The 12,267-nt window shown below is 31.6% G+C and overlaps 2 protein-coding genes across 2 annotated transcripts; one reads left to right on the top strand and one right to left on the bottom strand.

The window, feature by feature from the left end:
• The first annotated feature begins 7,728 nt into the window (after window positions 1-7,728).
• On the top strand, window positions 7,729-10,124 carry LOC123717292 (ribosomal L1 domain-containing protein CG13096). The gene is made up of 5 exons (XM_045673208.1): window positions 7,729-8,223; window positions 8,453-8,591; window positions 8,757-9,183; window positions 9,447-9,609; window positions 9,999-10,124. The coding sequence occupies exons 1-5, from the start codon at window positions 7,877-7,879 to the stop codon at window positions 10,060-10,062; spliced, it is 1,140 nt and encodes a 379-aa protein (XP_045529164.1). The 5' UTR covers window positions 7,729-7,876; the 3' UTR covers window positions 10,063-10,124.
• On the bottom strand, window positions 10,062-12,209 carry LOC123717291 (nibrin). The gene has a single exon (XM_045673206.1). The coding sequence runs from the start codon at window positions 11,919-11,921 to the stop codon at window positions 10,152-10,154; it is 1,770 nt and encodes a 589-aa protein (XP_045529162.1). The 5' UTR covers window positions 11,922-12,209; the 3' UTR covers window positions 10,062-10,151.
• Between the last annotated feature and the right edge of the window lie 58 nt (window positions 12,210-12,267).

Consider the following 12,267-nt stretch of genomic DNA (forward strand, 5'->3'; position numbering starts at 1 on the left):
TAATAAAAATTAAAAAAATACAATCTCGTAGATTTAGATTTTTTATTTTGGTCACTTAAAACTCTTGTCAATTCTTTGATGATAAAACAATTAATGTATACATATACATGTAAATAATTATTTGCCTGTCTAATACTGTCTTATCAGTTATATATATTAAATGTGTACTATTTTTAATAATATTTTAAACTGGTGTCAGCAACATTGCTTAGAAAAGCGTTCTGGTTCTGGGTTCCTAAAAAATTTAAGCCAACTTTTAATAGTATGTATTATTACGATTTGGTTTATATAGTCACTAATAAATAATCTAAAATAGGTTTTATAATCACGACAAAGAGCCTAGTTGTTAAGAGACCTAGTCAACATGACTGTAGTTACGAGAAATCTGTCCCCTTATTCGCAAAAGGACAACCACAAATAGCCATTGATTTTTTTTCCATTACAAAAATAAACGTGAAAAGTTATAGCAACTAACCCATGATGAAGTAATTCAGTGGCACTACTACCTTATTAGATCTGGTCCCCAGATTTCTTCATCTGTATCTGATCTGATCATTTGTCAATCTAATAGGAAAGTAGACTGTTTCAGTCTACAGCATGCTTTACGATCATTTCCTTTCGTTACAGTGAATATTAAATGCGCACATAGACAGAAAGTCCATTGGTGAACAGCCGGGGATAGAACCTACGACCTCAGGAAAGAGTCACGCGCTGAAGCCACTAGGCCAACACTACTCAATGACGTTTATTAGTAACCATAAATCTTAATCTACATTTAAGACCGCATAACTTATAGAACTTAATTTATGATATCTTAAATTACATTTTGGACCACGAAAGCTGAGTGTGACAGGAATATCTCACACTAGGTAAACCTATGCACTTGGTAAAATCAATATCTTATTCAAATGCCCGAGTTATGAGTTATACCCGTGGTTTCTCTAACGTAAATTTGGTCGTAGCGTTATATATGCCTATTTCGTAAACACACAACCCAACTATAAAAAACTAATTTGGCTAACTCCCGAAATAAGCGCATTCAGCCAAACAAAGACATAAATTTTAGGTACGAAATGAAATTGTAAATATGAGTATCATCTTCACAACCGCCTTCGTAACGTAATGCAGGGCGTATACCCGATAATCATAGATTCGATTCACGAAATAATTGATTGTAAGACACAGAACTTGCAATCAAATAGCCCTAGAAAATGATGCATTATATATTTCCGCTCTATTTAAAACAACTTTGAAAGGAATAATATGTCTTGATCCTTTAAAAATAACTTATGTTTTACAACATGCTGTATTGCTCTACAAACATTACTATCAACCTATTAAAATAATGCGGCGTGTATAAACAATATAAAAACTTCTGTTAATGAATTGAAAACTGTAAAAGGTCCACAAAGAAGATTTAGTGGACCATCAAAACCGCCTACGAAGCTTAATAATTATTCATGAGGTTTCCCGCCGGTGAGGTGTAGTCTGTTGTTAATAAGTGTCGTGTTTATATACGTACTTCGAAAGAACAGAACGCCGTTTAATTAAGAATCCACTATCAAACTTTAACAACATAATTTTTCAATTTTATTAAATTCAACTTGCTGTTAATTAGATTTTCAACTCTTAACTCTGAAAATTATTAAACTACGTCATTTAAGTCGTAGTGCACAAATTGCCAGGTCTTAAACTCGAAATTAAATATAGGATACTTTATAATTTTCTCGGAAAAAACAAAGTTACTGAAAATAAACTCAGCTAAAAAATATATTCCATAACAGACATTAGGAGGGAACATAAATTTTATGTTGTTACGTTTGCAAAATTGTAATCCGAGCGATATTTGCGTATCAAATAAAATCGAGTTTAATTGCGCTAACAAGCAAAACATTTGACATCGATATAAGTGGATATGGATATATATAATTAATTAATCTACCACGCTTGCTTTCATTCGTGATTTCATTGCAGTTTGATTACGACAACACTTTATCCCTATTCAAGAGAGCTTTAAGGACCTCATTAAACGAGTTTGGAAAAAATGGGGCGATTACCGCAAATCTATGTCAAACAAATTTAAACACGGATATAAATTAGTTTTACTCTTGAAGTTGGCTATTATTAGTTAGGTTTTTTATAAACAAAAATTCAAAATCATTCATACAGTTAACGCAATGTACAAGTCAATTCAAAAATCATTTATTTATATAGGTAACACAATGTACACTTATGTCGACAAACACAACGTCAAAAAAAAAACTTCTAATTTTACATTTACTGCCTATTCTTAAATCAAAGGCGTAGAACGGACGATGGCAATAAACTCTCCGCCACTCTTTTTAATCACCAAGTTCTTTTGTATTACACAACGTTTGTAAGGAGTTGCAACCATTACACCGAAGTACGACCGTTCACCACAAGGAGCACCCGTTCACGAGTATGACGCATGGCCAGCCATCGGCCCCCTTGCCATATTCTAGGGAGAGAGACAACCCGACGCATGGACGCCGCCACAAGCAATGATACTGCCACTGAGTCTTATAGGAATCATTATGGCCTATTCAATTTCAATTTCATTCAAACTATTTACCATATTTCAATTCAAGTAGCTGAAATATAAATTTCATAAACTATTTCCATCGTTTTCTTCACTTACATTGACTTGACTTGTATTTTATTACAAATCTACTTATGTGTGTATGTGTTGAATGTATGGATTTTAATCATGAAGGTGATTTGATTTTCATCTGACTTTTTTCGAGTTTTAAAGGAGCTTTCGTTCAGTAACTAGATACTTAGAACTACAACTTAAAATAATGAATATAAAACCCGTTAATTTATTACCGTATAATTTTATACCTGTCCAGTAATTTTGCGAGCTGAACTTAATCCGAGGTATTTTAATCTGCAATAAAAATGTGTAAGTTTTTTCAAATGGGCGAAATTCGCGTTAATAAAATACGAAATTATATGTTTAAGTTAGCTGTGAAGCAGTTTAAATTAATCAAAAAATACCACTTTACTCATGAGTGATACTAATAATGACGAATACTTAAATGATCTTAATCATTGGGATTGTTTGCTCCAGTTCAAACAATTTGTATGACTCAATACTTGACGATGAAAAAGAGTGGCGGAAAGTTTCTCGCCAGTTCTTCTTACCCGCTCTACGCACTTGGCTTGCTAACTGGTAGTAAATGTAAATTTACAATTAATTTAACTTCTTTTTGACGTTCAGTGTACTTGTTTACCTATATGATTAAAGATATTTTGAGTTTGAGTTTGAGCATAGTGGAATATTTTAAAATAATTTATATTTATCTAATTGTTAAGATGTTGTGGACTTCAAGCATTTGTTAAAGTAACTAAGCTGGAAACATAATATATTTTTATAAACTGTAGTGATATACAACTTCTCCATTGAGACAATATGAGAGGATTTTGAGTTTAAGCAGCCGAAATGTTAAATGTGCTATTAATTTTCTCGTCTAAAGAGCAATTATTTTCCACTCTTTAAAGCCAGTACGAGCACTCATTATCCGAAACGGCATGACCCCGTCATGAATAACACGAAATTGTCAAAACAAACAGTGAAAAGAGTCGTTGCGATCGGCTGCAATTAATTCCCTGCCTTTATAAAGCCATAATGTAAAAGTTAATATAAAAATTATACTTTATTAATTTTATGATTTCTGTATATTTACTTTTTAATTAGAGGTACTTAGATATGTTAATTTTATAAGCAATTAGCGCAAAGAGTCTTTATATTGTGGAAGTAATTTAATACTTTTTCCTAATACTAAAATGAAAACAGTGAATGCGAAAATTTCCTATACACGTGTCGCTAGAATATCATTTCACAAGTTAAATTTATACTAAATAGACCCATGAAAGTGGTTTCATGGGTCTATTGTATTTAATATTTATTATATTCTTGTATGTATAAAAACAAAATACTTAAATTACAATAAAAAATAGGCCCAAACATATACTTAAAGGTATTCATTTTTTGTGTACGCTCTTAATACGGGAATAATATTTGTGTTAATGGAATTTTCAAGATATTAAAGATAAAAGTCTTTTTTTAATTTCATTAGCAACGGAATGATTACAGCATTCATTCATCAGAGAGCGAACGTGTGACTGTTAAGTCACTGCTGGAATAATTAATCTTCCAGGCTCGCACTTCGTCATTGCTTCTCATCTAACACGGAGATTATAAAGCTGTTATTATCCATAATCACAATTGAAACTCCCCCTATCACCTACTCTATCTAAAGCTTGGGATAGACATTCATAAAATAGAGATATCTTCGTGGTTCCTTTATATAAAAAAATTAGACATGCAGAAAGGTTCAGGCTTCAAATATCATTTTATTTATAACATTGGTAACTGTTTTTTATTATATCTAGTAAAATACATTGTTCAGTTTAGTAGCAATAGTTATATTAGTTCTAACACTTTTATTTATGTTCTTAAATCTTGCATTATAAAATAAATTTAAAAAAAAGAAATCAGTTCTGCTATAACTATTTTAGGATTGGGCATTATATTTCTGTATCTGTTACATTATCATTTGTCAATCTATTAAGCAAGTAGTAGTAGGGGAGCCCAAGCGGGGATTTCAGGATTTTCTACAGCGTAGCAGATTAATATACAGGAGGATACCTTGTACCTAGTGAAATACCTCCACCAAATATGAGCCCAATATATATGGACGCCCGTCAAGGATCAGCTTAGTAAAAAAAATAACCATCAGATAATTATGAATATGTTTTTTTTCGACGTGTGTCAAGCGCGTAAGATTTTCTAAGGGGATGTTAAGTGAAACATGAAAAAAGCTCTAATCCGATGATTTGGATGTGATGCGGCTATTATTAGAATGTGCAAAAAATGGCCATTTTGAAATACTTAAGCGCGTCAGATTAAGATAGATATGGTTCATTATCTCCTAGACGTGCTGGCTCAAAATCTGACGATTATCTGGAGGGATTCGCCTTATCTGACAATTTAAAAAACATATTTTTTTAAATCATTGAGCTTATTTAATTGAGAAACTCAGGAAATAGCAAAAAGTGTATGTTGTTCAAGTAGAACTTATTATCTTTTGTCATAATAATAACGTTTATCTTAATATATATAAATCTCCTGTCACGATGTTTGTCCGCGATGGACTCCTAAACTACTTAACAGATTTTAAATTAAATTGGCACACCGTGAGCAGTCTGGTCCAACTTAAGAGATAGGATAGCTAAACTAAAGTTACATAGAGCCAGAAAGTGTTTGCTTAATCAAAAGTATGCATTTGATATATGGTTGAATAATAGTTTATTCCATTTAGATGTAAAGCTGACGCAAACAGCTTGAGATTCGTATTTGAGGAACTGAATTTTTTAAGCGGCGCAAAAAGGGAGAGTTGTAGCCTTACCGTGTGTATTGTACTATTTGCCAGGGTCTAGTTTCTTCTGGAATATTATTACTATTTTCGCTGTCGTAAAACTGGTTCTTGGTTTAAACGAAAAATCGTCCAGTCTGTTCGCCTAATCTAAAGGGCGGATTGCTTCATTCGAACTGACTGGCCAACTCGATGGCACCAGTGGTTGACGTCGACATGTTGTATGTTTTGTTAATGTCCGTATGGATTATAGTCACATAATTTAGATCGTATAAACATACTTACTTAAAACGGGCCTTGCCAAAAGCACTGATTTTCAGTGGACCTCAATATGGCAATCTATTTGAAATTTGAATCAATAAAATAGCTATAAAGATATAAAATTATTACTACTGTATTTTTTGGCGACGAGTAGATATTACAAAAGTACTTTTGGTAACATGTATATAAAAATATTGAAGACGTGTTCAAATCTTAATTACAGTTATTTCTTCCTTAAACTCTGGTAACGTTCGGTGCTGTCCGGACACCTATTACCTAATGAAGGCGTTTCAAGTTATTTAACAAATGTTTACAATAGCGGATGCGCGTTGAAACCATTTTCAGAGTGGGTAAATACAAACGAAAATAAAAATGTCAACTGTGTACTTCATACAGAAATCGTCGAGAGCTGCTCAAGGCTTAACTGCGCCTGTTTGCTGTTGTTTTCAGATAATGTTTTATTCAATTATTATTTTACTAGCCTTTCTGTACGTTCCAGTGACAATATTTTGGATATATTAGCTGAAGCTGATCAAATAGAGAATGTTGCCTATTAATCAAATACCTTGTTTTGAGCTCCTAATATTATTTTTAAATTATATGTGATGTATCGGACATGTGAATTTATTATAAATAGCGTGACAATTGGAGATGTATATTGGGCATGGAAAAGGTTTTGGTCTCTTAGTGAGCTAATGAAGGACGATCACGTGCCCATGAGACTTAAAATAAAGGTTTACAACACGTATTCTACCATATTAGTGCCAAAAAATGGGCTTTGACCGAATCCTTACAAAATGAAATAATGAAAATACACTACACTAAGTAATAAATGCTTATTTTATTTTTATTTATTTTAGTCTAAAAACCGGTGACTATAGGTAAATCTTATTCTGTTTTTATGATGTTATCAAAAACAAATGTCAACCGACGTACGGAATATTCCTACCAATCGAGTATCAATAAAATAAATGCAAAAATAGGGCTTTTGCAATAAATTAAAGGTAAAACTTTATAAATACGCGAATTGCGAGTGGGGGGGGGTTGGAGGAGGGGTAAGGTTCAATCCCAACCACTTCCACGCCCCGGAAACAGTTATTTAAAAAAATCTAACCTAACCTAACAATAGATAATAATAAGTTTTTTGGACTGCTCCGGCGCTACGGGAAATGCAGCCCCTCCACCCTTGCGTACAAGGAGCTCCGGCTTTTTCCACTCCACACCTACGGAACACCACTCTAAGGGTTCTAGCCTTACTACCACCCCCAGACTAGTAAACATCAGTTGAGGTTGACTGAATCGATGTTGTCATAAATGCGGACCTAACTTAACCAAGATCTTGTTTACATGTCGATAAATATTAATGTAAGTTAACAAATAATGCTATAAAACAATTACCTCGATTATAAACTATAGCCATGTTTCCAAATAAATGAAATAAAAAAAAAACGCAGAAACACATTCACGTAAACTTGAAAGTAACGGATTGAATCTGTCAGTGTAATTTCTGTCAAAATCTACATTCAACTAGCGGTTTGTGATTCGTTTCATATGTTTGAAATATTATAATAATTATTCCAATAATTATAGTATAAATGTACGTTTTGTTTAACGAATTTCAATACAATACTCAAAATAATAAAAAGCGCAACTCCTGCAGTTAAAATTAATTGGATAACTTCCAATCATGGCCTCCGAGACACCTACATAATCATTATCATCATATTCAGGCGACGTATTTCCAACTAAATCCAACCCAAACTAAACATTCCTCAAGCTTACATGGATTTAATGACAAAGTACTTATAATTTAATAATAATATCTGTAGATATTTATTTCAATTTGCTGATATTTTAGAAAAACACCCAATATGTAGATACAAGTAATTAGTAATCAGTGGTGTCCATAAAGCTATTCATTATGTATGTGTACCTACATGTACCTACAACCTATATGTCTACGTTCTTGAGACGTATTTTGACAAAGTTGATGTAAATTATATTAGCTTAGACAACTCAAGCTTCAGGTTGACATTTACCACAAGTTATCTGACACACTTTCGCTTTGTCATTTGTCACGTGTAGACTGCAGTATTGGGCTGTGTACTGTTTTAATTTGTTGGTTATAAAATTTAACTATACCCACGTTTGATGCTTATAATTAAATCTATCTCAGACATAAAATTAAGTGTTAGTGATTACTATATTTTTTCACAATGGTTGCAGTAAAACCAAAACTTCTTGAGAAGCAAAAAGTTCCAGGTATCAAAATTAAATCGAAAAAACCATTTAAGAAAACCAGTACTAGTAAGGAGCATGTTAAATCGAATAATGTGAAAAATAAATTAAAAGAAACGTCGATTGTGAGCTCTACAAAGAAGAAAGTCAAATACATATATCCTTCCAAAGCTATTAATGAAAATTTATTAGATTTATCTTTAAATGCTCTTAGTAAGTTAACAGAAAATTACAACACAAAAAATATGATTTTTGGTGATGAAAATCCAATATTCTTGCAAATCCGTTGCATAAAAATTCAAAACTCTACAGGAAATATAAAGTTGTAAGTACACAACAAGGACAATGCTTCTATATGTAAGAAAACGAATATAACAAAACAAATTGCATGCTATTAAAAAAATGGGTAGCATACTAATATTACTATATTTATTTAGTGTTTTAAGAGGTGTACTGTAGATGTGGTGTATGTATCTTAAATACATGGTTAAGGATGTATTTTAGAAATATTTACAGGGTTTTCTTTAAATAAATTAATACCTAATTTTTTTTAGTGTCCTTCCTCACAGTACAGCTGCTTCAACAGGAGAAATATGTTTAATAACACCAGATTTGAAAAAAGGAAAGAAACCGGACCATGAACCTACTATTGAACATTGGGAAGATCTTTTGAGAAAAGCTGGAGTTACCAGTGTATGTATAGTAATATTTAAATATCTAACTTTCAAAAAGCAGTGATCAAGACTGACTGTTCTATTATTTTAATAATTACAAGGTGTTTATCTAATTGTTTGAGAACTTGATGGTACTGTTATAAACTAGACAAGTTTAGTTTAATTTATTTGTAATATGTTTCAGGTGAAAACCATACTACCCATGCGACAGTTACGAGTAGAATATGATCAGTTTGAATTAAGAAGAAGACTCATGACACAACATGACTTTATTATGGTTGATACAAGAGTTTTAAATCATGTATCCCACCATTTAGGAAATATGTTTTTCAAAAAACATAACATGCTTATCCCAGTAAACATTAATGAAAAGAAAGATTTAAAAAAGGATATTGATGTAGGATTACGTACTGTTATGTTAAGATTGAATGAAGGTGCTATATCAAATTTGGTAGTTGGACACACTGGAATGCCTCAAGCACACATAAAGGAAAATATACTAGCTATTATTAAGCAATTAGCAGAAAGATATCCTGGAGGAGAACCAAATATAAGATCTCTTTGTCTTAAATTACCACTGTCACTTTCTCTACCTATATATATGACACTGAGTAAGTTCCTAAATATTTCATGAACAGTACTAGTGAATGTTTGTTATATTTTATTTTAAGTTAGATAATAAATTTAGGTAAGATTTACTAATGGTATATTTAAACTTTATTTCATAAACATTAAATATACGGAATTTAATACCTTAAATCCATTTATTTTCAATATAAATTATTGAAAATAAATGGATTTAATGGACCAGTTTTAACAATTAACTGTTATGAAGGTAACATAATTTAATGGAAATAATTAAATGTTTTTACAGGACCCTCTAATCTAATTGCACCGCCCAAAATTAAGAAACATGTTCCAAAAGAATTCAGAGAATATGAAGATGAACTTTCAACAATACCAGGGGCTATTGTTAAGATTGCCCCGGGTGGAAGTACCCATGTAAAACTTAAAAAGGAAAAATTACCAAGAACAGAGTATGTTTCTATTTTATAATTTACAAAATTAAAAAGATTATTTTATATGCTTTTGTGAGACACTAGTCCCACTAATCTTTTTAACCCTAAACATAATGCAGTCAGGTTACAAAAGCCTGAGCTGTTAATTTTAGTGTAGGTAACACACTTATAACTTTTATGTATCTCTATATAGTGGTTTATTAAATAATCAAAAACTTAAGGATATTATAATTTTATTTTTACGAGATAAATTCACATAATAATCATGCAATGGTTGATAGTATCCAATTTTTTAAAAATATAGTTAATATCTATTATCTGCTGCATTGCAAATTATTAAAATATGTTGATAATAACCTTCTGTGTCATAATCAAATCTTAAGATATATGTATGATTTTTTTTTCAGAGACAACAAAGATGACACTCAAGATGAAGAAATGGATGAATCTAGTGATAATGAAAGTGAATAGAATATTCATTACTTTATTGTAAGATAATAAACTATAAATCTTAATAAATTGTATGCATTTAACTAACGGTTATATATCAAGAAAGATATCTAAGAAATAATAGACACTTGCATTTTGGGAGGCCAAACTTTTTTGAACTTCTTGAAATTTTTAACTTCACCCACAATTGGTTTTATTTCAATAGGTTCTCTTTTTATGATTAGGTCATTCCTTACAATAATTGTAGTACTGCCAATATCAATTTTATGAAACTTTTCATCCAAATCTGATATATCCTCCTTCTTTATAGTCCTTGTGTTAACAAGGTTAGAGTTTCTTTCCATTAATTCTTGTAATTTAGTGCCCCGCATTTCCTCCACCTTAACATTGTCTACTTTAACAATATTAGTCTCGGATATCAATTCCTTTTCATTAATTAAATTAGTTTCTGTACAGGGTTTCTTTTTTTCCACAAAATTGAATGGGTCATCATCATCATCATCTTCACTTGCCATTTTTCTTTTAGATGGTTTGGCCAAATTTAACTTTTTATCTGTATTCTTGTTTGTTTCATTGGTAACAAAGTTGAAGATTCCATCATCATCATCATCATTACTATTTAATGCAATTTTTTTGGAACTGTTGCTTAAGTCTTCCTCTGCTACCCTTTTTTTTCCATCACATGATGAAACACTATGAGCATGAATTTTTTTATTACTGATGTTGTCATCATTTTCAACACTTAACTTCCTTTTTCTTTTTGAAATTTCAAAAACAGTGTCATTTTTAGAATTTAAACTTTCATTAATTACAACATTTTCTTTCTTATGAGAATTTTGTGTTGATTCTTGTGTCTCTGGTGCTAAAATTTTATTACTTTTAACAGCACCACCAGGTGCATGCTTAATAACTTCCGATGTAAAATTAAAATCAGGATTACAATACTTTTTAGTGGAACAGTAAAGAATTGCCAAACCAATTTCAGGATCTGGTATTAATCTTTTGCCCTTGTTTTTTAAAAATCCAACAATATTATTTATTTGTTCTTTTTGAGCCTGACTTTCTTGAGAAGTTGATGTTATATTATACTGTATAACAATAACATTTGGTTCACATAGACCTGACTTTGACATTTTACATTCACTTAATAAAAGAGGTTTAGCAGAACTTTTCAACAATACCACTTCATACATTTCCATCTGTCTCTTTGAGAAAAAAACAAAGCTTTTTCCACCAAAAAGTTGATGTCTCTGATCATTGGGTAAAAATGAAACAATTTCTTTATTTAATGTAGTTTCTACAATTTGAGGCACAAAGTCGTTTGGACTTGGTAAAGGCCCATTTGTATTCACAGCTTCAAGGCACTTCTTCCAATATTCTGTAGTCACAATATGTGAGCCTTGCACTAATGCCAACACAACTTTTATTGTTAATGTTATTGCAGGCATAGTTAAATAGTAACATGTGTCATCCCAGTTACTTTTTAATTCGCCCCCTAGCTTCATAATATGTACTTTTAAAGTTTGAAGATTTTCCCCCTTTAGAGTGGAGGTGCATGTTATGAAATGAAGCTGATTTACTTTCCAGATACAGTTCATTTTGCCAAATTTTACAACATCACCAGAATTTAATATATGGTCAACCTCGCTGACCACTTTCTCAATATTATTATTGATATAGGTTCCATACTTTGATCCTAGATCGCGAAGGACAAGTTCACCGTCCTTGACAGACAGCGTTGCATGCTTCCTACTTAGTGAGGGATCATCAGGAACTGCAAAATTACTATTCTGAGCATCAATGCTGCGGCCTATCGTGACATTTTTATTTTCATTAACGTAAATAAGTCTACTCTCGCTGTTTGAAGTAAGGAACCACATTATACAGATCTAATTTGCCGTAGTATGTATACATAAACGGGTTTTTGTTACAAGTAGTTTATCGAGTAGTATTGTACTTTAAGATTGATAGACCTCACTGCCAAGTACGGGCTACGAATTACTTCACTTTGGCGCACTGCGCGATTATAACATATACTTCCTTTAACTTGTAGGAGTTTTACTAAACTATTCGATTTCAGACGCGGAAAATATGTGCCGACTGCCGATAACTATTTACCAAGCTCGATTAAAAAAATCAAACCAATTTTTATTTTATTTTATGGCCTGGTAACGAGACCTATAGACCAAAATACATTTTTTTGTGATTGATATTATGTCAACAAAA

The sequence above is a fragment of the Pieris brassicae genome, chromosome 12 (genome assembly GCF_905147105.1).
Source record: "Pieris brassicae chromosome 12, ilPieBrab1.1, whole genome shotgun sequence".
Classification (NCBI taxonomy): domain Eukaryota; kingdom Metazoa; phylum Arthropoda; class Insecta; order Lepidoptera; family Pieridae; genus Pieris; species Pieris brassicae.

Excerpts from the sequence above, each read along its gene's own strand:
- LOC123717292 (XM_045673208.1), top strand. The coding sequence starts at position 7,877 with ATGGTTGCAGTAAAACCAAAACTTCTTGAGAAGCAAAAAGTTCCAGGT. Across the intron at positions 8,592-8,756 it reads GAAAAGCTGGAGTTACCAGT|GTGAAAACCATACTACCCAT; the intron begins GTATGTATAGTA and ends AATATGTTTCAG. Across the intron at positions 9,184-9,446 it reads ACCTATATATATGACACTGA|GACCCTCTAATCTAATTGCA; the intron begins GTAAGTTCCTAA and ends ATGTTTTTACAG.
- LOC123717291 (XM_045673206.1), bottom strand. The coding sequence starts at position 11,921 with ATGTGGTTCCTTACTTCAAACAGCGAGAGTAGACTTATTTACGTTAAT.